Source organism: Leuciscus leuciscus, assembly GCF_965113295.1.
Source record: "Leuciscus leuciscus genome assembly, chromosome: 1".
Lineage (NCBI taxonomy): Eukaryota > Metazoa > Chordata > Actinopteri > Cypriniformes > Leuciscidae > Leuciscus > Leuciscus leuciscus.
This window is the reverse complement of record NC_138725.1, coordinates 17,177,812-17,202,940: the sequence shown is the minus strand read 5'-3', so window position 1 is coordinate 17,202,940 and position 25,129 is coordinate 17,177,812. Positions and strand designations below refer to the sequence as shown.

The window sequence follows — 25,129 nt, the reverse complement described above, 5'->3', positions numbered from 1 at the left end:
TTCAACGTTCATCTTCAGGACCAGCAGTGTGAGATTCAGAACGACTCAAAGATGGAGATTCATCTACGTTTTCCTTAATGACATGGGCAAAGAATGGGCTTTATAATGATAATTTTATGTTCATTTTCTTAAATTCTCTTATGAAGGAAAGTAGTAATTTTTTTAATTAAATAACTCCGTGTTCTTGTGCTGGCAAAGTTCAGGAGCTTTTGACACTTTTAAGAGAGACATTAATAGAGATGTTTTCATTACTCATTTTATCAACAACTCATTGTTATTGTCTGTTTTTATGAACTCCACATATATTGTACATTACAAAAAGTTTGAAATGTAGATTTTAAATGCAATGAATTATCATTGATACATTTGATGTTATTATTAATACCATTATAGATGTGGAGTGGATTTAAGGCTATATGGACTATACTAGTTATTTTTAGTCTGATTAATATCCCGGTAGGAATACGTTTAATAAATGTGCAGACAAGCATGCTGTTGCTAATAGCAATAGCAGGAGATTCCTTCAACAAATAACCCAGGAGCAGTTTCACCCAGATCTACAGCTTATTTAAATGCAATTATTTATAAAATTACTGTTAGTAAATGCAATAAAGCTAATGTAATGGTCAGAATAACTCGTTATCAATAAGCTCAATAACCAAGGAAACACTCACATACCCAAAATTCAGCAATAAATTAGATTAGAGAAATACATTAACGAACATGATAATATTCAGCATATAATAATAATATTCTCAAAAGCCATATAAATATATATTTAGGAAGGATGGTTGGAAAACAGGCATATGTGGAGAAGTAGAAACTGTGAGCCACTAATGGACTGTTTATGTCATCTTACAGAGAGAAGTCTCATGTACTCAGAGCTGTCGGAAGCTGAAGTTATTTATTAAAATCATTACTTTGTACTAAGGACTATGAGAACAAAACTTTTTCTCAAATTTTTTTGCACCGAACTGGACTAAATATATATTCTGTTAAATCTGATAATTCTTCAAATGAACTGAGGAGGGCAGCAATACGCCATTGTAGCGTCTAGTCTACCGCAAATATCAGAAGAAGAATAAGAGTCTTCTGAGGTGAGGAGACTGGAGAGCAGTTCGCGGTATTTCTCATATTTACACAACCATCACACACACTTTATAGAGTTTGATTAAACGACAGGCTCATTTCTGTATTGTTTTCATTGATCACAGCGATAGTTTGTGCGTCTTTTCTGGCGTCTTCCTTCTGAAATAAACATTTAGTCCAGCAGCAGCGAGCATGAGGATGTTGAGTTCATTCAGACCTGAGAGATTTTGTGTTCGTTTGTGTGATTGTCTCGATGTTTGTGTGAGAACTGTTACTGAGTGTCAAGTTAAAAGTTAAAGTTTGAGATCTGTGAGGGGAATTGATGGGAAACGATCTCAAGTTTGCCATTTTAATTTGTAGCCTACCTTTATATTTCTTTTCTGACATTCATTTTTTTTTGCAGATTATTAAAGAGGACAGTGAGAACATGAGTGATCCAGAACCCTGCAGAATGAAACACACTGAAGATCCTGAAGAACAAAGAGGTTGGTGTTTATTCTTCATTCATTCATGATGCTGAAGAACATTCATGTTAGAAACATTCAAGCACTTCATTACTTTTTTAAAAAATGGTTATAGTTTTTCTTATTATTATTATTGTTATAAAATTTTTCGTTTTCAACAAATGGTCAGTAAAGGGAAGTTTGATAAACTCTCATAATTTTTGTCAAAATCAGGTCAAATTAAATATTATAGCTGTTTTATTTTACATTTATATGAAGTTAAACATTTTTGCAGGCATGTTACCAAAATGTTGGACATTTATCAAATAGCTTATATATATATATATATATAGGAAATTAAGGCGAGACACTACAGGTGAATAGGGTACGCATTTTAACTAGTAGATAATATCAGAGACGAATGGAGAGTATTAAACAACTGTTTGATGATCACCCCCATAACTTTGTCAATCATTTAAATGCTTTTATTCACGTTTTGACAATAATGTAGGTATTGAGCATAATGTTACTCTGACAGAATCTGAACCGATGAGAATAGAGGTAGGGGAGGTTATCAAAGTGCTCTGCAGAATTAAACCAAATAAGGCTACAGACGGCCTTAAAGGTGCTCTAAGCGATCCCGGGAGTCGTAACTTCTTGTTGACATTCGAATTGTTGTCAAACAAAACGGAGGCTAGCTAGGCCCTCCCTCCTCCTCATCCCGTCTCCTCCCTCCTCCCCTCCCTTCCGGCATAAAGGAAAGTCAAAATAGTCACTACAAACAAAGTTAAGTTTTACTGATACTTCATTCAATGTGTAATGTCGCCAAGTTAGATAAAGCTTTTATATATTGCAGAACAGAATGCAGAAAAAGATAAACATTATCTTAATCGTTTCGCCACCTGAGGTTATAACTATAGCTCCCATAAAAGGACGCAATAATAGCAAGATAACGTTAGCTTCGCGTGTCCCAGTGAGCATAAACAACGGCGGCGGCGTAAACACATTTAGTCAAAGTTGTCAATAGCCTATAAATGAACAATCAAATTCATAACAAACCGTGGATGAAAACAGTCATTCACACAAATTGTCGACCTACTGTGAATTTGCTTGATCATTTACAATAGAGATTGATCGCTAGCTGAAACATATATGTTGTATTCACCAAAGTTAACTCTGACTGCATAGTTCTAGCTAATTACATCCTTGTGTTGGTTTGGCGAACATGAACGTCAGTTTAGAAAGAAAGACGGATTTACCTGTTCTGCAAAAACAGAGCAACTATGTCGGATTGGAAGCCCTTCTGCCGGCGGAGTTCTCGCCACCTTTCGAAGGTTTTTCCGATGTAAATTCGGGACTTCACGCGTTCCTTATCCTCGTTCCTTATCCTTGTCCCTCTTCTTTGCAATTTGTTCATCGAAACGTCGTCTCTTTGGTCGTGTGTCGTTTGGTCGTGACCCCCTTCATGTGTACGCGCACTAACCCCCCAAACCCCACCCTCCAATGCTTCTTGTCGGTGATTGGCCGGAGCACTGTTTGTTGTGTTTCGTGGTGCGGGTGAGCCCAGTTTGTTTTTGTTGCCGTTTGTGGAGCCTGTGGTGTCTAGAGAGACCGCGTTTTTTTACAGTGTGTTCAGGGGACAGGCAGCTAGCGGATAGTGAGGAGATGTTTGCTGTATGTGACAAAAAATGTTTGGGCCTAAAAAACGCGTCGCATCACTTAGAGCACCTTTAAGGGTATTATTCTAAAAGAGTGTGCAGGACAACTTGGGCATGTGTTTGCTAGGCTGTTTCAGGTCTTTTTAGATGATGGTTTTGTGCCAGTAGCATGGAAAAACACTACTGTTATCCCAGTACTTAAAACATCTTATGCCAGAGCTCCTAAAGACCTTCGCCCAATTGCCCTTACATCTGTTCTGTGCAAGTGCTTGGAGCGTTTATTATGTAAAGAACTTTTAGCACAAATTAATGGTTCTGTAAATCCATTACAATTTGCTTACATGCCCAATCGGAGCACAGTGGATGCCTCCCTGATCTTACTTCATAAGGCCCAGCACCATTTAGATAAAACAAATGCTTTTTATGGATTTTAAATCAGCCTTCAACACTGTACAGCCGCAAATGTTAAAGAAAGATTGTGAGATTAGGTTGTATGTAGCTGGGTAGATGACAAATAAGGGGGAAACAGCATTTTTTTAAACAAAGTTCTAAATTGCTTGAGAATTGTATGAATTTCTAAAGTTCAAATACTGTTGTTTTTGAAACTGTTAGGCCCCGCCCCGTTCACACCGCAAGTCTTAATGCTCAATTCTGATTTTTTGCTCAGATCCGATTTTTTGATTGGCTGTTCACATTACCTTTTAAAATGTGACCTATATCTGATTGCAGTGTGAACTGTTTGAGGTTTCAAACTAACCCGCATGCGCAAACGAACAATAACAATGACATCAGACGCAGCACGCGGTTGCACTAAAGTTCGGGAGGTTATGGAGGAAGTAAGCATATTCACATTTATTTAAACATGTTTGTGTAATGGAAGCCGTAACATTAATGAGCAGATGCTGAGGAGGAGAAGAACGAAGAGAAAGAGAGCAAAATTGGCTATTTTTGCCTTTTGCAGGTTTGGCTGCAAATTCACTACAGAGGTCTGTGTGGATGCGTAGTTTGACACTGCAGCCACGTTATCCTGTGTCCCCGTTCTTCCATTTCGTGTGAATTTTTTTTTTAAACGGAGCGGTTACGGTAGGATCCTTCTAGTTTAGCTTGAATTGAAGTATCTCCCTATTTAGGCTACTAATTAGGTCTAACACCTCACTCTCAAGTTTTTAATGTTAGGCTACTATCTATGTCTGTTGTGTCTAGGGCTTCATCACCGACGCATAATTGTGACAAATGTAGACGTAGATTGACGTAAAAGTCGCATCAAATCCGCCTTGGTTGTTCACACTGCGGCCGCATTGAAAAAAATCAGATCTGGGTCTGATTTAGTACCACATATGTATGTGGTCTAAATCTGATTTGAAAAAATCAGATCTGGGCTAGATTTGAGTGTTCACACTACCTCTGAAGAAGTCTGACCTGGTCACTTGACCCCCAAAAAATCAGATTTGGGCCACTTTTGCCTGCAGTGTGAACGGGGCCTTAGAGGTTAGCAGATTTTTTTTCTCATTATGTAATTTATTAAGCTTTTCTCACAGCTCCAGGCAAAATGTGTCCTGCGGTGTGACATGACATTACTATAAAATTCAAATATTGAAATATTATTAATTTCAAATACAAATCAGGTATGTTTTAAGTTTAACAAGTATTCTTAAAGAATGATCATTAAAATTCTGCATATTATTTTTTTCACAGCTGTTTTTCTATTGTATTCTTTGCTTGTGCCATCTTTTACCAGTCACTCCAGTGGAAATATTGTGTAAAATTATATATATTTTTTGAAAATGTTTATTATTTTTTATATAGTTATATTATGCAATGTTTTCAAATGCATATAATCATTTAAGCTATTTAACATAGTAAAAGTCGTTTAATTGTGTTTGAAGTGATGTCACACCACAGGACATCCCGTCACACCACAGGACGAAATGAGACACTGTATGAACATTTATGGTGAAATTTATTGAATATTTTTGTAACAAACAAATTCATTTGCATCTCTATTTGAACATTAATGAAAATGCAACATATCAGTACAATCTTATTACTTAGTGTATGAATTTGAACTAAAAACATAGTAAACAAGACATACTGAATAATTAACATTTTGGAGGCGTCAAATCTGACCCAGTCATAAAGACCATTCATTCCCATTTTTAACTTAAAAGACTAAACAAAAATATCTTGTTTCTCAGGAGAAAGTCATTAAAATCATGCTAAAATAATTAAAAGCATGTTAAAATCATCAATTCAGCTCTTTGAACAAAGATTCCAGTGAACAAGAGAAATTTGACTTCACCATGTGCTAACCTTTCCCTGTACCTCCTTGTCCTTTCTTTGCTCATGCCTAAAAACTGACAAATCACTTTAAAAACAATGATCAGTGACTGTTAACATACACATACAACAAACAAATGAAGACACACACATATATATATATATATATATATATATATATATATATATATATATATATATATATATTTGTGTTTAATATATGTATAATATAGGTATATTATGTATAATGAAGACAGATATATATTTATGTTTAATATATGTATAATATAGGTATATTGTATATAATATTTGCAATATTTGTTTAATATATATAGAGAGACAGAGATATATTTATATTTATGTTTAATATTGCAAACATAACAGACGGAAATCTAGCTAGACATCTGACTTAATTATGTCACACTACAGGACGGGCTGTCACACCACAGGACTTTTTCACTTTTGCAGCCATTTTGAGTAATTGCTATACAAGACTGACCTTGGGCATTACAGTAACTGAATAAGTTCATTGTTTTAAACCTGAATATGATTCTTTTTAAAAAATATTTTTCTTTTTTCTCGAACTAGATCAGTCTAGATCAGTCACACCACAGGACTATCAAAAATGGACACGTTCATGGTCTGACAGAAATTATGAAATATATCAAATTAATAAGAGATTAACACTCACATTTTAACCTCCTTAGCACATCCAAACATCTGGGGGACTTCCTGGTAGGGGGCTTGACTAAAGGACCCCTATGGCTGTCCATGTAACTGCCAGTACAAAAATCTAATATCCTATGTCACACTGCAGGACAGCATTTTTGTTTCAAAACTAAATGTACTGTAAATATTATTTTAGTACTTTTTAGCATTTTGAAAACTTAAGTTAATTAAGTAAATACATACAAAATAATGCCAAGGCATTTATTAGCTGCTCCAAACATATCTGCTTTATTTTACTAATATTTACATTTGATGAGTAATCAATGTTACAGTCACACCGCAGGACATTTTGCTATTCACCTTGAAATTTGAACAACACCAAATATATTTTACGTCCCAAAATCATAATATTGAAATAAAATTATGTTCTATGCCCCACTGGCATGTGTTGTTTTAGTTGAAAAATGCAGTTCAGTAAACATTTACACTTGATTACAGAAAAAACATGCGTCACGTCATCTGCCCAGCTGACTAATCTTATGGATTGAGACATTTTTAAGTAATATACCCCAACGAGTCTGTGTTACTGGAATTCCATCTGATTGTATAGTTTAAAACTCAGGGTTATCACAGGGATGTGTATTATCCCCTTTGCTTTTCTCTGTTTATACTAACGAACTTCAATGCAACAGGGATGATCTCACTTTAATTAAATATGCAGATGACTTGGTTTTAATTTATTGCCAAACAGACAAAAAATAAAAAATTCAACCTATATTGAGTGTAGTAAAAATCTTGTACAATGGTTTGACAACAGTCATCTACAACTGAACATTGAGAAGACAAAGGAATTATGCTGAGGGAATCAAAATAAGAAATGTACAGCTGGCCCAATTTTAAATATCTAGGTACAATCATTGATGATAAACTCTCATTCCAGGAAAATGTGGACCATAAACATAAGAAAACAAGATAGCGTTTAGGTCTAAGAAATCTTGCCATTGATAGGAGGATCCGAACTATTGTTTATAGATCGATGATCGAAAGTATTTTAACTTATAATATTGTTTCATGGCAGTGTTTCCCCTACAATGTATTAAGCAGCGGCGCAGCGCCGCCGCTGGATTTTCAGCGCCGCTGCAAAATCTTCACATGATCAATAATATCACGACATTCACTTACACACGTTCATACCTGTCAAGTTTTGGATTTGAAAATAAGGGAAAATCTGTGCGTGCCATTCCGTCTCTGTAGCGTCCATCATCCGTCTCTGTTTTTTTTCTTCTGTTTTTTTCCCGCGTTGAAAGACTGTAAGGGTTGTCACTCATCATCTGACCTCAGACACTAACCTCGCGACAACTGCCACCTACAGTACCTGTAGTAGGCTACTGCAGGTGGCAGTTATAGCGAGGCTACTGACAGACTCAGATTAGGAATGTTTTTTTGTTTTTTTTTACTCCGTCCGGGCCCGTAGCTATTATTATTTTTAATAAGGTTAAAAACCGGGAGATTTACGGGAAAATACTAATACGGGAGGACGGCGGGAAAGAAGGGTAAAATACGGGACTTTCCCGGCCAAAACGGGATACTTGACAGGTATGGTCACGTTGCCATAAAAGGGGCCGTTCACATTCACGTTCACATGCAGATATTTCAAATGTGGGCGCGCGGCAAGCGCGCTCATAATAGAAGCGACGCGGCGCGCACGTTTTCAGCATGGACAGATCAAAAGGTTTTCAGGCGCGCCTCTGTTCATGGTTGGCATAGCAACGACAGACGCCACGGGAGAGCGAGCAAACGCTTGTGCAAAGGAGAAAGCGGTACGAACTTTTCTCCGTTGAAGTCTATGGGGTCGCTGTGTCCATTTTTTTACTGTCTATGGAAAATATGCCGTCCCGCTCCTCCGTGTTCGGCGATCAGGTTTCATTCTCGCACAGCTAGTTTCCTAACTTCACGTGCGGGTCTTTTCCGCTCGGTGTTTGCGCCGCGCTCTCGGTTTCGTGTGTGTGTCGGCGCACTGCGCTCTCTGCTCAATGTTCCACTCCGTGTTTGCGATGCGCGTTCTGCTCTGTGGTTAACGGCCCAAACGCTCCAATCATGTACCGATCATGCACTGGAAAAGCAAACAATGCTCAAATAACGTGAAATTTCTCAGTAGTAGATTTCTGTTTGTTGAGCTGGTATAACCATACATGGTAAAATTACCTGCTCTGATCACATACTCTGGTAATAATAGCTTTGTATGACTATTCTTTATTTTGATAATTAGTCAAAAAATAAATCTGTTAAATCTGAGTATGTTGCATAGAACTGAATGAAGAATAATATATTGATGTTTTATATTTTAATATAGGGCTATTTTCTGTCCTATTTGTGTGGACATTTTTCTTTTTTCCCCCTTTTTTGTGTGTTTGATTTAATTAGTGATTCTACATTTAAATATTGATGATTACAAGTTTGGAGGAAATGCAATTAATTGCGATTAATCACAGCAAATTGTGTGATTAATTCATTATTTTTTTAATCGATTCCCAGCCGTAATATATATATATATATATATATATATATATATATATATATATATATATATATATATAGATATATATAGATATATATATATATAGATATACACAGTGCTATGCATAAGTTTAGACACCCATGCTAAAGTTGACTAAAAAGAGGAATAAAAAAAATCATCTTTTGGAAATTGAACTTGATGCCTTAATTTAAAAAATGAGGAAAAATCCAACCTTTAAGGACACCAATTTTCTTTGTGAATGAATAGTGTATCGTAAATAAATAAATGTTCTTCCTTAAAATACATGGTGCATAAGTTTGGACACCCCTAGGTGTTGGACATCCAAAAGTTGGATTTTTCCTCATTTTTTAAATGAAGGCATTAAGTTAAATTTCCAAAAGATTTTTTATTCCTCTTTTTAGTCAACTTTAGCATGGGTGTATAAACTTATGCATAGCACTGTATATATATGTATGTATATATATATATGTGTATATATGTATATATATATATATGTATATATATATATATATATATATATATATATATATATATATATATATATATTACGGCTGGGAATTGATAAAAAAAATAATGAATTAATCGCACATATATATATATAATTTTTAATTTAATATAATTATTTTAATAATATAATTATATAATATAATTTAATATAATATATAATTTGCCCCTTTCTTACATTTGAGCCTCAAAATGTATGTCTCAAAATGTCCATTTCTATCCACAAAACTTGCCAGAAGTCATGGTTTAAGGGGTTATTAAAAAAAAAAAATCTTCCGGGGGTGCATGCCCCCGGACCCCCGCGAGCGGCTTGGTAACAACCTCCGGCACGTAACAGCACCGCTGCTGGAAAAATTTATAGGGGAAACACTGCATGGTATGGAAATTTAACAATGAGACAGTAAAATGAGTAATTAACGAAGCGAATAAGATTACTGGCCAAAACCAGAGTACATTGCAAGAGCTGTTTTCACATTATATGGAGAAAAAGGCTTTAGCAGTATATTCAGACCCTCCACTCCTGCTTTGAGGCCCTTCCTTCGGGGCGTCGGCTGCAAATACCGTTTGGTTAAAAGAACGTTTACAAAAGATAATTTGTTCCATTGGCGGTGACAGTTTTAAATCAAATTCTCAATTGAGGTAGTTACTATAGGTCAGGGGTGCCCAATCCTGCTCCTGCCGATCGACTGTCCTGCACAGTTCATCTCCAACCCTAATCAAACACACCTGCCTTTACTTTTCAAGTGATCCTGAGGACCTTAATTGGTTGCTTCAGGTGTGTTTGATTAGGGTTGGAGATGAACTGTGCAGGGGTGCGTTTCCCGAAAGCGTCGTTAGCCAGCTAGGGTCGCAAGTTCCGTCGTTATCAGCTTAGTTCAACAAGTCGGTGTTTCCCGAAACCATCGTTCAAACGAACATTCGCAAACAGCATCACAGAGTTGAGTGGTTGGAACGACAGCTCTCGAGCTGTGGCATGACATGACATGTGGACTTAATAAATCCTTATCTTGAGCAATATAAGCAAGCTGACATTCAGTACAACCTGTGTCTTTTATTTAGAATACATACAAATGTAATTTACGTCTTTGAGTTTGTAAAGAGATTTAAGGGCGCTTTCACACTGGCAGTTTAGTGCGGACCGGGGCACGGTTCGCATGAAAAATCGCTAATGTGAACGCTGTCATCGGACCCGGGTGCGCACTAGAGTACCGAACCCGAGACTACCTGGAGGAGGTGGTCTGAGCTCGGTTGCTCCCGAACCGTGGCGCGGTTCGCGTTAATGTGCAAGCAACACGGACTCGGGTGCGCGCTTGTTCAGGAAGTATAGTATCCCGCGCATGCGTATCACTGTCGATATCATTGTTGCCTCACACACGACAACCATGAGTGGCAGGGGAACGTTGTGGGACACTGAAGAGGTGATGTCTCTCACTATGTTGTGCATAATAGCACCACAAAAACAGACAAATTACAGCTATGCTCAGTCGAGTTGTATTATCCATGCATTTTCCGTGTGCGTTTGCGATGACGTAAGATCACTGCAAACGCACCTGGGTTCGGTGTGAAACCAGACCAACGCTGCGGGGGGCGCCGGGAACGAGCGCACTCGGGTTCGGACCGCAGCAAACGAACCCAGTGGAAAAACGCCCTCAAGCACCGTTTTTGAAGACTGCGCATGTGCGAACGTGCTCTACTAAGTAAGAACGAGCCTATGATTGAATCTGGAAATAAAGCAAAATAACTGAGGAAAATGAGAAATAGTCCTCAGATGTCATGTCTGTAATTTATATCAAAACATCTACCGTTAATTTGATCGCAAACATTTTCATTAAAAGAAGTTATTACTCCACCGTCATAAACCAACGTGGTTGAAGGACCACTTTGCGACAGTATGGTTTCAGGAAACAGTCGTGATTAGCTAGTTGGTTTCTTCAATGATGCATTGTACTATGGTGGTTAAGCAGCGAGTTACGTCGTTGTACGGAAAACGCACCCCTGGACAGTCGATCGGCAGGGGCAGGATTGGGCACCCCTACTATAGGTGTATGAATGTTATACATATTGCATTTATTAGTTTTAATCATGTTTGTCCCATGTGTTTTATTATGTGGTATAGCCTACACTGTGGTATATACTATGATATACAATACTATGAACTTTAAACAACGCAGTTTTTACAAAATAAACTGAAATGATTACTGTCTCCATCTCACCACAGCTTTACACAACCAGCAGAAAGAGAGCAACTCGAATAAAAATAAGTTATGTTTTATTGATTTTTGTGTGATTGATTTTTTTTTGTCATTATGAACAGTATTTGGTTCCTCTTAGTTTTTTATTATAATTATTTTTAATAAATGCCATTAAACAGAACAATACAATGAGACATAATCATTCAAAGTCAAAAAATACAATGTGATTAAAGTAAAATAAAACGGTGCCTGAGGACAATATTTTTTCTATAACAAACAACAGAAAAAGGGTGCTACTTTATGCACCATCATCACACCTGCTTTCAATGCCATAAGCTCTAATGGCCTTTTTACTATTTGGCGCGTCTTTGACCGTTGGCGGCCTGAGGTGAGGAGAGCAGTTCACGGTATTTCTCATATTTACTCAACCATCACACACACTTTATACAGTTTGATTAAGCGACAGACTCATTTCTGTATTGTTTCCATCGATCACAGCGATACTTGTGCGTCTTTACTTGTGCGTCTTTTCTGGCGTCTTCCTACTGAAATAAACATTAAGTGCAGCAGCAGCGAGCATGAGGAGATTATGTCGAGTTCATTCAGACCTGAACGATTTTGTGTTCGTTTGTGTGATTGTCTCTGTTTGCAGTGAGAACTGTTACTGAATGTCAAGTCAAAAGTTAAAGTTCAAAAGAACAGCATTTATCTGAAATCTAAAACTTTTGTAACATTAAACACTACCGTTCAAAAGTTTGGGGTCAGTAAGAATTTTAATTTAATTTTTTGGGGGAAATAAATAAAATAAATCAATACTTTTATTCATCAAGGATGAGTTAAACTGATCAAAAGTTACAGTAAAGACATTTATAATGTTAGAAAATATTCTATTTTAAATAAATGCTGTTCTTTTGAACTTTTTCATCAACGAATTTTGATAAAAATTTTACACAATGTTTTCAACATTGATAATAATGAATATTTCTTGAGCATCAAATCATCATATTAGAATGATTTCTGAAGGATCATGTGACACTGAAGACTGGAGTAATGATGTTGAAAATTCAGCTTTGATCAGGAATAAATTACAGTTTAAAATATATTAAAATAGAAAACAGTCATTTTAAATTGTCATAATATTTCACAATATTTTTTTTTTTTTTTTTATCAAATAAAGGCAGCTTTGGTGAGCAGAAGATACTTATTTGAAAAACATTAAAACAATCTTACTGACCCCAAACTTTTGAATGGTAGTGTACATGTTTTTTAATAGTTTTTTTGAGAGTTTTTTTATTTGATAGTTAAAAGATTAAAACATTTTGCTAACATGAGGTCTTGTGTCACTGTCAGTCTTTTTACATCAGTGCAAAACTAGGGTTTGCAGATTAAGACCACTATTCATCAGCATGCATTGATTAATCCCATGACATGTAGAAAAAAAAAAAAAAAAAAGGTGCGACCAAATCATATGCTGGTGCGACCAACTGAGAAAGTTGGTAGCACCAGTGCAACCAGTGGAAAAGTTAGTCTGGAGCCCTGCCTTTGAGGTGTATATATTTTTGATACTGGACTCTGGAGTTGCTTTTGCAAAAGCACTCGACTTTGTTAGATAAAATAATTTCTTGGATAGTAAAGTTATTTTCTGGCATCAAGACTTCAAGATTGATTTTTAATGAAGTGACAGACTCTACAACAATATGCCTATATTTGAATGAAGAAGGAGAATCATTTTAGGGTTATGAATTGAATGAGCATCACTTACTTTATGATGGACAGAAAGACATGATGTACAGATTTTTTACAGATGTGTATTTAGTTTAAAAACACTCACTAACTGATACAGAGTCCTGCACGGGTCCGATTTTGTAAATCCGCACCTGACCCAACCCGCTTAAAATAGAACCGACCACCCGACCCGCAACCGAAATAAAATCCGTTTAGACTATCACATTATAGAGTCTATAATATAGACACACAGGAAAAATGTTCCTGGAGGGCCACAGCTCTGCACAGTTTTGCTCCAACCCTAATCAAACACACCTGATCCAGCTAATCAAGGTCTTCAGGATTACTAGAAACTTCCTTGCAGGTGTGAGTTGGAGCTGGTTGGAGCTAAACTGTGCAGAGCTGTGGCCCTCCAGGAATTGAGTTTGAGATCACTGGTTTAGACTATCACATTATAGAGTCTATAATATAGACACACTTACAAAAATGTTTATTGCCCGGTCATACAGAAGTTATTACACAACCATTAACACAAGGTCAACTTCAGCCGAATCTGTCAAAAGGCCGGTACATGAAGAACATGGCTAACGTTACAACAAAACTGAGTAGCCTAATAACAGACGCGTCAAAAGGCCGGTACATGAAGAATATGGCTAACGTTACAACAAAACTGAGTAGCCTAATAACAGACGCGGCTACAACACTATTTTCTGCCACGCAATTTTGTCTAGCCTACATCTGACAATTTTGGGTTCAAACTAGGGATGTCAATTTTCACAAATTCCCATGATCGATCGTCGTTTAAATTAACGATCAATTAATCGATTAATCGTTAGCCTTAATACTGCGATATGCGTCTACTGCAGTGGCTATGACAGCATGACAGTGTCTGCAAATGCTGCTCAAAACGCTATGTTCCTCACCAAATCAATTAGAATGGTTTTAAATATAAATAAAGGGCTAGTAGGATTGTAAAATATTTCGATGTGATTGATAATTAAATTAATTATTTAATAATCAAATATAACTACTAATACAACGTGTCACCAACGCCGCCTCATATGCGCTTAGAATGTGTGACTGTTGTGGACGCGCTCTTCCTGGAACAACTGCACGCGCTGAATGAATCTGCTACCGTTAAACTGGAGCACTTTGCTAGCACGTTATTTATCTAAAAGAAACGCATCCTATATGAGATTAATCAGATATATTCAAAATAAACATAATATTACAAATTATATCTGCACAAAATGACGCAAATTCATGCACAAGTGAACTTGAACTAAGTTACGTGCCATTCATTCAGAACTACTCATGTTGTGGACGCAGTCTTCCTGGAGCAACGCGACACGGTAACTAAACCCATGTTTTATTACAATATTGTAATCTTTATAATGTTATGTAATATTACAGTCCCAATAGTCATTATTAGTCGTGCACTGCCGTTTGAGCTGCTCGCGCTGAAGCTGACGCTTTACTACAGAGTTAATTCCTAACCAAATGCATCCAATATGAGATCAATCAGATATAGATAGGCCTACAGAAAATAAACAGTATTACAACTTACATTTGCACAAAACAAAAGGCTGCGAATGCACACGCAAACTTATAGTCATGATGAAGGTGTAAAATGGTCCCAAACATAACTCCGGCGCGCTGGCTTTACATGTTTCGCGGTTGAGCAGCGCGCACGCGCATTTAGACCTGCTTAATCGATGATCGATAAGTTGTATCGATTAAATGTATTATCGACAATTAATCGATCGTCGATTAATCGTTGACATCCCTAGTTCAAACACACCCTGCACACCACACATACTTAACAGTGTTAAATGTGAAAAATACTGTTCGATAGAACTGCTTGGTTTGTTACCACAGTTCCTGCGTGCTTCCTCGATAAAGTTCCACATTTGCGGCTATCCAACACGAAAATCGGCGCCCGTGAGGAGACGACTCCACGCCCGTGAGGAGACAACTCCACGCCCGTGACGAGACGACTCGACGCCGGCAATATGTTATGCCCTAAATTAATGCATGATTAACTAACTGTATTTTTCTATGTACATTTCTGAAATGCACTTTCTGTAAAGCTGCTTTGAGGACAATATGTATTGTGAAAAGCGCTATACAAATAAATTTGAATTGAATTGAATTGAATTGAAAATGCATGCAGCAAATCCTTTCACAATATCGTTTTCTTCAGATATCTCAAAATTTCTCCCACACACTGGACTTGATTTTTGATAACGTATTGTCGACAACTTTACAATCTCCTAGCTATTCTTTTCTTCAACTCTTCAGCATCCATCTCGCCGACTGCAAGCAGATCGCGCACGCGGTTATGACGTTTTTTTGGATTTTAACCCCCTGGGGTCGGCGGTATCGCCGGCGATACCAGCTCGCGTTTTTCCTTATCAGTGCAATAGAGACTCTTAATACTCTGTTGACTTTGATCTTCCATACACGTTTCATACATCAATTGATCCTGTTAAGTGTGTATTATTTTTGTGTATACTCACAATAAAAACAAAGTGTTGTGCTTTTTGCCAAATAAAGAAAAATAAACATGATGCGAGTTCTGCTTGCTCTCTGTCAGTGTAGTCCATTCTGAAACGCGTCCGAAAATGAACTGTAACTCAGCGAATTCTCAGTCAAACAGGCATACAGGCATGAAGCTTGAATTATCTTCTTTTAAATTAAGTAATTTTTATAAAAAACAAATATTCACAGTTTATGTAATATGTATGAAAAGAGAGAGATGTCAGTCGTTCTCATCTCAGCTCATTAAGTTTTAATGTGACTCCGCCCACGGAGAGCGCGCGCTATTCAAACGCAAATGTAAGGCGATCCATGCAAACCTGTGAACTATATATATACAAGGATAGATGTAAACAAAATCTTAAAAGGTCAAGTAAGCCTTCTCTTTAAATAATTTCATTATGCTTTATTAGTGACACATTTGGGTAGAGAATATATTCCAAATCTGAAAATACAGTATGAGAACAATTAACTGCACAATTACTAGAAATGTTTACCTTGGATATTATACAATTTGCAAGCACAATTTGTGGAAAAAACAACAACTGTGAACCAATTATATATGTACACTCACCTAAAGGATTATTAGGAACACCTTACAAATACTGTGTTTGACCCCCTTTCGCCTTCAGAACTGCCTTAATTCTACGTGGCATTGATTCAACAAGGTGCTGAAAGCATTCTTTAGAAATGTTGGCCCATATTGATAGGATAGCATCTTGCAGTTGATGGAGATTTGTGGGATGCACATCCAGGGCACGAAGCTCCCGTTCCACCACATCCCAAAGATGCTCTATTGGGTTGAGATCTGTACCATTTTAGTACAGTGAACTCATTGTCATGTTCAAGAAACCAATTTGAAAAGATTCGAGCTTTGTGACATGGTGCATTATCCTGCTGGAAGTAGCCATCAGAGGATGGGTACATGGTGGTCATAAAGGGATGGACATGGTCAGAAACAATAATCAGGTAGGCCGTGGCATTTAAACGATGCCCAATTGGCACTAAGGGGCCTAAAGTGTGCCAAGAAAACATCCCCCACACCATTACACCACCACCACCACCAGCCTGCACAGTGGTAACAAGGCATGATGGATCCATGTTCTCATTCTGTTTACGCCAAATTCTGACTCTACCATCTGAATGTCTCAACAGAAATCGAGACTCATCAGACCAGGCAACATTTTTCCAGTCTTCAACTGTCCAATTTTGGTGAGCTCGTGCAAATTGTAGCCTCTTTTTCCTATTTGTAGTGGAGATGAGTGGTACCCGGTGGGGTCTTCTGCTGTTGTAGCCCATCCGCCTCAAGGTTGTGCGTGTTGTGGCTTCACAAATGCTTTGCTGCATACCTCGGTTGTAACGAGTGGTTATTTCAGTCAAAGTTGCTCTTCTATCAGCTTGACTCAGTCGGCCCATTCTCCTCTGACCTCTAGCATCAACAAGGCATTTTCGCCCACAGGACTGCCGCATACTGGATGTTTTTCCCTTTTCACACCATTCTTTGTAAACCCTAGAAATGGTTGTGCGTGAAAATCCCAGTAACTGAGCAGATTGTGAAATACTCAGACCGGCCCGTCTGGCACCAACAACCATGCCACGCTCAAAATTGCTTAAATCACCTTTCTTTCCCATTCTGACATTCAGTTTGGAGTTCAGGAGATTGTCTTGACCAGGACCACACCCCTAAATGCATTGAAGCAACTGCCATGTGATTGGTTGATTAGATAATTGCATTAATGAGAAATTGAACAGGTGTTCCTAGTAATCCTTTAGGTGAGTATATATATATACAGTGAGGAAAATAAGTATTTGAACACCCTGCTATTTTGCAAGTTCTCCCACTTGGAAATCATGGAGGGGTCTGAAATTGTCATCGTAGGTGCATGTCCACTGTGAGAGACATAATCTAAAAAAAAAAAATCCAGAAATCACAATATATGATTTTTGAACTATTTATTTGTATGATACAGCTGCAAATAAGTATTTGAACACCTGTCTATCAGCTAGAATTTTGACCCTCAAAGACCTGTTAGTCTGCCTTTAAAATGTCCACCTCCACTCCATTTATTATCCTAAATTAGATGCACCTGTTTGAGGTCGTTAGCTGCATAAAGACACCTGTCCATCCCATGCAATCAGTAAGAATCCAACTACTAACATGGCCAAGACCAAAGAGCTGTCCAAAGACACTAGAGACAAAATTGTACACCTCCACAAGGCTGGAAAGGGCTACAGGGAAATTGCCAAGCAGCTTGGTGAAAAAAGGTCCACTGTTGGAGCAATCATTAGAAAATGGAAGAAGCTAAACATGACTGTCAATCTCCCTCGGACTGGGGCTCCATGCAAGATCTCACCTCGTGGGGTCTCAATGATCCTAAGAAAGGTGAGAAATCAGCCCAGAACTACACAGGAGGAGCTGGTCAATGACCTGAAAAGAGCTGGGGCCATCATTTCCAAGGTTACTGTTGGTAATACACTAAGACGTCATGGTTTGAAATCATGCATGGCACAGAAGATTCCCCTGCTTAAACCAACACATGTCAAGGCCCGTCTTAAGTTTGCCAATGACCATTTGGATGATCCAGAGGAGTCATGGGAGAAAGTCATGTGGTCAGATGAGACCAAAATAGAACTTTTTGGTCATAATTCCACTAACCGTGTTTGGAGGAAGAAGAATGATGAGTACCATCCAAGAACACCATCCCTACTGTGAAGCATGGGGGTGGTAGCATCATGCTTTGGGGGTGTTTTTCTGCACATGGGACAGGACGACTGCACTGTATTAAGGAGAGGATGACCGGGGCCATGTATTGCGAGATTTTGGGGAACAACCTCCTTCCCTCAGTTAGAGCATTGAAGATGGGTCGAGGCTGGGTCTTCCAACATGACAATGACCCGAAGCACACAGCCAGGATAACCAAGGAGTGGCTCTGTAATATCTCATATCAAGGTTCTGGCATGGCCTAGCCAGTCTCCAGGGGCTCGTTCTTCGTACGTTGCTTATTACATCCGAGATCAAATGACACATCCAAGATAATATCATCGTGCTAATCATGATCTGGCTAACTCGGTTCTTCGAACACACTTGCCGGATAGGATTAGTATCGCTGGATTGAGTTATCTGAGATAATTGCGCGTTCATGCGCTGGGTTAAAAGGGGACATGTATCGATAGTAGAAACATTGATCAGCAACGCTGCTATTGGCTGTTCAGCGTGGCCAAAGAGCGCGCACAGTTTTTCTCCGCAGCAGAGCAAGAACTAATAGTCGAAGTTTATTCGGAATTTTAATGTTTTAATGCAAAACGCCAGGGAACACCTCAAAGTCTGCAAAAGCCAGGAGAGAGGGCTGGCAAAAAGTAGCAGACAATTTAAATCCGTTAGAAGTGGCCATGTTAGATGTTTTTTTATCACTTATTAGCCTATATTTTTGTATTTGAATAATTGCATAATTACTTTGTTCATTGTAATGTCAGAGTCACCACACTAGAACATGGGAACAAACAAAAGTGAAGTACAAAAATATTCTACATAATGGTAATTTTTTTGTTATATTATAGTCTCTTTTATAAAAGACACTGTTAAATAAATGGTTGGCTGTTTATAAAAGCAACCAAGAAAAAGGCTGAGCAAAAAAAAAAAAAGAAGAAAAGATCTTAGTAGCCTACACTGTAAAATAATTTTTGCTGCATTAAATTAAGGCTGTATAGTCATTTCAACTGTTAAATCTTGAGTAATGATGAATTGCTTTGACTTGTGAAAGTGAAAACTAATAAACTTATATTAATGTAAAAATATTTTTCCAGAGTGTAGTTCATTGTAATGACATTGTGTTTTCCTCTTTTGTGCACTTTTACATAATACACCAACACTTGTATCTGTTCCCAATAAAGTGGTGGCTGAAATATGTGCAGTAAGTGGACATTTTTTTTATAACTTTCCAAAGGAAAGAAAGTATAAGACTTTGTAATGTCCATTTGTTTCCATTTCACTGGACAGTGAATAAACCCTCTCAGATAACTGTCATATGGAGGAACTAGCCTACCTGCAAGTGCATAAATAACTTTACTTAATTTATACTTGTATGCTTTATGGCAGCAATATAAGTTGCAGGATTCCACATCTACAGAAAGGCCTACAGAAGAGTCTGCACAGACAGAGGAGACATAGGCCTACAGGTGGGCAGTGGATAGACAACTTTTCCTTTTTATTTGTTGCATGAGGCATGTGTCTAATATCTCTTGTTGCAGGCACTTGAACACTGGCTTTTCTTTACAAAGAACAATTGAAATAAAACTCAAGGAACTAAGTATAGTGGTCTTTTATTAAACTTTTCATTATATTATAATGAAAAGTTTTTTTTTTTTTTTTTTGGGGCAATGTTGTGTAATATGGCACATGCAGCAATGTCACAGGCCCTGTCAGGTGTGCAAACCTCAGACTTATCAGACACTGAAATCTTCCCTTTAGTTAGCCAAAGTTCATTTCATTGTGTGCCCTTGTCCTGGCTACTGCATTGTAACTGGTTTGGGTCAGGGAATGGGGTCATAAAACACCTGTCTGCAGGCAGGAACATGTCATAATCACCTATGAAGAAATGCAGTTCTGTTAGGATCAGCATAAGTGTATGTAATACAGTGAGCTTGATATTTAATTGTGGAACTTTTCTTACCACTTTCAAATAATGTGCATAAATGTGAATCTCTGAAAATTCTTAAGTCATGCACAGATCCTAGCCATTTTGCTTTCACATTTGTGATATGGAAGATTTTAGTCAACTGACTTTTTTTATTTGATATAATATTATTAATCTGGAATATTAAGACTCCCAATAGTAACTGGGCTGCACATTTACATTGTGAACCCCCTTTCTGTTCACATAATCCCCTTCATTGAGGCCTTGATGGCAGTCTATGGAAGCCTATAGTCTATGGTACCAATCACGTTAGTGAAGCCTGAGTGACATACTGTAATCGGCATGGTCATGATTGCATGATCTTCATAAAAAATGATAGCCAAAAAAAAAAAAAAAACTGCTTTAAAAAAACTGCTTTACAACATTGGGTCTTAAAAACCTAAAACTGTTTTTTAAACCTAAAAGCGCCAGGTAAACTCCGAATGACACGACAGACAGCACTTTCCATCAAGTTCTCTGCTCCAATAGTGTAAAGGAAAGAGCCACTCGCAAATAATCATAGGGCAATGCAAACAGTTTGTGCTGTAGTTAAAGCCCGACTCCGACAAGTCGAAAATAATGTGCGTTTCCAACAAATTAATAATGTAAACGACAATCTCACGAGTCACGAGAAAAAAATTTCAATCTCAGAAAGTGCACTATCGCGCTGCGCTGGACTTCCCATATCAGCTCCGCTTATGAAGCCGGGATCTAATCCTGTTTACATGAAATAAGCCTGCTCCCGAGCAGGTTCAAGTTTGCGCACCTGTTGCTATGACAGCAAGTCCAGGATGAGCGTCGAAGAACCAAACAATCCAAGATCATGCCAAATCGTCAACAATCAAATCCAGCTAACTGAGTTAGCGACGTACGAAGAACGAGCCCCAGACCTAAACCCAATAGAGAATCTTTGGAGGGAGCTCAAACTCCGTGTTTCTCAGCGACAGCCCAGAAACCTGACTGATCTAGAGAAGATCTGTGTGGAGGAGTGGGCCAAAATCCCTCCTGCAGTGTGTGCAAACCTGGTGAAAAACTACAGGAAACGTTTGACCTCTGTAATTGCAGACAAAGGCTACTGTACCAAATATTAACATTGATTTTCTCAGGTGTTCAAATACTTATTTGCAGCTGTATCATACAAATAAATAGTTAAAAAATCATACATTGTGATTTCTGGATTTTTTTTTTTAGATTATGTCTCATGGACATGCACCTACGATGACAATTTCAGACCCCTCCATGATTTCTAAGTGGGAGAACTTGCAAAATAGCAGTGTGTTCAAATACTTAATTTCCTCACTGTATTTGTCCTTGCATTCTTTCTCGTGGCTCAGTGACACACCTGAATGAAAGGCTAATTAATTATACAGCCTCATTATGCGGGCCCCATTGTCTCCTCAGGTGTGAATCACGCCCACCCGCATATTGCCTTTCCAAACAAAAAGTGTGTTACAAAATTTAAATCAATGTATTGTTTTATGTGAATGGTTAGGTAGGATGATTTTCACATCATTTTGAAGAAAAAACTCTTGGCGACAAAATGCATTATTCAGAAGTCTTATTGACACATATATAGTATGTGTTTTGTGGCCTTATTTCAGAAATTTTAGTTTTTAGTTTTTTCAATAACCATACATAAACATTATTTTCTCAAAAATACATACATGTTGCTCACATATTATGATAGCCCTGTTTGTGCTAAATAGAGTGTTATTACACCTTTGCCATTAATATGTTTATAAGCAACTGAAAAAAAGCACAAATGTTAAGGGCATGTCAGAACATCTCAAGGACCCCAAAAACACATCAGACCCCAGAGGGTTAAATTATTTTATCAACTTGAAATACAGGCATATTTTTGTAGATGTTTTCCTAAAAATATGCATATATTTTTACGTTTGCACGTGATTGTTTTAAACCCGTGTTTCCTCCGTGTCCGACCCGCACCCGTATCCGAGTTGAATATTTCTCACCCGTTTGAGCAAAATTTGCGGGTCACCCGTCGGGTACCCGAACCCGTGCAGGTCTCTAAACTGATATATTTTTGATTTTGGCAGATCAGCGCCTCCCACAGCAATCACATCATCAGTGCAGCTCCTCCCACAGCAATCACATCATAGGTGAAGCTCCTCCTACAACAATTACATCATCAGTGAAGCTCCTCCCACAGCAATTCTCCAATAAATGCTGTAAATTCCCATCAGCTACAAGTGAAGACGAGCATCAGGAAGAGCTGAAATCTGCAAAGACTGAGTTTATTAAAGAGGACAGTGAGAACATGAGTGATCCAGAATCCTGCAGAATGAAACACACTGAAGATCCTGAAGAACAAAGAGGTTGGTGTTTATTCTACATTCATTCATGATGCTGAAAAACATTCATGTTAGAAACATTCATCACTTCATCACTTTTAGATATGCAGTTAAACTTTTGTTTGCTGCTAATTTAGCAAAATGTCAGACATCTTCTAATATAGTTTACAACATTGTGTTTAAATACAGTGTATATATTTTAGATTATTATTTGGCTGACAGAATTGTAATTAAATTACTTTGTGCACCGATAAGACAGAGCATGCAGAAAACCTTCTACCACAACATTGGATTCAGACGTTGGGAGAATTGTTTTACCTTGTTAAAAAGAGATTTGCACACCACTAGGCACTATTGTATAAATGTTAATATTACATTAAGTAATTGTGTCATTAATCAAATATATTTAATATTTCTCACTTCAGAAATGTGATTTGTGCCTATAATGTCTTGAAAAATAATAATTGAAATATCAATGTACCTCATTTATGCAATTAGTGAATGAAACCAACACCAGATATATCATAATATTTTATAGCAATTGTCTTCTAGTACTTTCTGCTATTACATCACGGCTCACTTTCATATTTCTCTCTTTGAATTATTGATGTGCTGAAAATTAAATTAAACCTTTTTCTTTTATGTCAGACCCGATGGAAGTGAAGGAGGAGAGTGAAGAACTGAGTGAAGTGAAGGAGGAGAGTGAAGAACTGAGTGAAGTGAAGGAGGAGAGTGAAGAACTGAGTGAAGTGAAGGAGGAGAGAGAAGAACTGAGTGAAGTGAAGAAGGAACATCATGTCAAACCTGGAGAAAAACCTTTGAGTCGCTCAAAGACTAAAAATACATTTTTAAAGAAAAGAAGAGCCAAGAAATCTACAACCTGCACTCAGTGTGGAAAGAGTTTATCAACCAAACAAAGTATTGAGATTCACATGAGAGTTCACACTGGAGAGAAGCCGTTTAAGTGTGATCAATGTGGGAAGAGTTTCGCACAATCATCAAACTTTGATGTTCACATGAGAGTTCACACTGGAGAGAGACCGTTCACATGTGATCAATGCGGGAAGAGTTTCGCACAATCATCAAACCTTGATGTTCACATGAGAGTTCACACTGGAGAGAGGCCGTTCACATGTGATCAATGCGGGAAGAGTTTTGTTCAAAAAACACATCTGACCGAACACAAGACGATCCACACTGGAGAAAAGCCACATATGTGTGTTCAGTGTGGAAACAGTTTCACAACTAAAAAAAATCTTGATGTTCACAAGAGAGTTCATACTGGAGTTAAGCCGTTCACATGTGATCAATGCGATAAAACTTTTCTTAGGGCATCACACCTGAAGACACACCTGAGAGTTCATACGAAGGAGAAGCCGCATTCATGTTCTGTGTGTGGAAAGAGTTTTTCACTGCTGCAAAATTTACAAAGACATGAGAAAATACACACTGGTGTGAGAGAGTACATGTGCTTTGAGTGTGAGAAGACTTTTACTACAGCTGAACATTTAAAACTACACCAGAGAATTCACACTGGAGAAAAACCTTACAAGTGTTCACACTGTGACGACGAGATTCAGTCGATCAGAAAGTTTGAAAACACATGAGAGGATCCACACTGGAGAAAAACCACACATGTGTGTTCACTGCAGAACTAGTTTCAGACACAAATCATCTCTTAAGCTTCACATGAGAGTTCACACTGGGAAGAAGCGGCTCAGGCTTTCTCTCTAAAATCACATCTTCTCATTCTGAAGAAAGACCATTTAACTGTGATCAGTGCGGTTAACAGTCCTGAAGAAACACCTGAAGATTCACACAAAGGAGAAGATTCATTAGTAATATTACAGCAGAAAAGACACGGCGGTGTGTGTTTCAGTGCTGAAGTCCTTTACTACAGATGATGAACTGAAAGAGTGCCAGAAAATTCACATTGGAAAAACATTTTGAAGGCAAAGTTCAGGAGCTGAAGAAGAGGCCATAACACTTTTAAGAGAGACATGAATCTGATAATAAATGTTTAACTCGTTCTTCATTGTTTTTCATCAGAACATCTAGTTTATCTTCCACTTCTACTCTTCCATGCAAATACAAGATTAACTTGCATGTATCTTTGAAATTGGACACTTTTCTTCTTCTCTTGAGATGCTTTGGCTCTTGTAAGTCAGTAAAGAGAGAGATCTGTCTCATTCACTTTCACTTTTATTTAATGTTTGTATTTGCTTCATGTAATTATTGATTAAACTCTTTACTCATTTTATCTAAATTGTGTTGTCCATTTTTATTTTCTGCTGATTCTGTTTGAATCAAGAATGTTTTTTATTTCTGAAAGCCACAAAGCCTTGTTTGCTTATTGCACTTTCCATGTGTGTCGAGTGCTGTCAAGATTACTCTGGTGCTGTCCACTTGCCGTGAGACTCCGCCCACACACTGTTCTGATTGGCTGTGGGTTTTGATTGATTTTGACGCATCTCGCAGTCGCGTTGTGTCTAGTGTGGACAGACAAATTA

General features: G+C 37.7%; 1 protein-coding gene and 1 long non-coding RNA gene across 3 annotated transcripts; one reads left to right on the top strand and one right to left on the bottom strand.

Moving 5' to 3' along the window:
• The first annotated feature begins 1,121 nt into the window (after positions 1-1,121).
• LOC309500785 (uncharacterized protein) lies at positions 1,122-24,879 on the top strand. Of its 2 annotated transcripts, XM_082172507.1 has the most exons (3): positions 1,123-1,574; positions 22,365-22,643; positions 23,268-24,879. In XM_082172507.1, the coding sequence occupies exons 1-3, from the start codon at positions 1,412-1,414 to the stop codon at positions 24,224-24,226; spliced, it is 1,401 nt and encodes a 466-aa protein (XP_082028633.1). In that variant the 5' UTR covers positions 1,123-1,411; the 3' UTR covers positions 24,227-24,879. The 2 variants fall into 2 exon arrangements, with proteins under 2 accessions (XP_082028634.1, XP_082028633.1); XM_082172508.1 differs by lacking the exon at positions 22,365-22,643 and having other exon boundaries at positions 1,122-1,574.
• On the bottom strand, positions 9,552-11,749 carry LOC309493711. The gene is made up of 2 exons (XR_014204038.1): positions 10,837-11,749; positions 9,552-10,291 (listed from the first exon to the last, which is right to left on the bottom strand). It is a non-coding gene; the product is annotated as an uncharacterized lncRNA (long non-coding RNA).
• Positions 24,880-25,129: the final 250 nt, after the last annotated feature.

What these genes read in the sequence shown, in the direction of transcription:
- LOC309500785 (XM_082172507.1), top strand. Translation starts at nt 1,412, where the DNA reads ATGGGAAACGATCTCAAGTTTGCCATTTTAATTTGTAGCCTACCTTTA. An exon ending in AGATCCTGAAGAACAAAGAG is followed by an intron (nt 1,575 to 22,364) that starts GTTGGTGTTTAT and finishes TGATTTTGGCAG; the next exon opens with ATCAGCGCCTCCCACAGCAA. An exon ending in AGATCCTGAAGAACAAAGAG is followed by an intron (nt 22,644 to 23,267) that starts GTTGGTGTTTAT and finishes CTTTTATGTCAG; the next exon opens with ACCCGATGGAAGTGAAGGAG.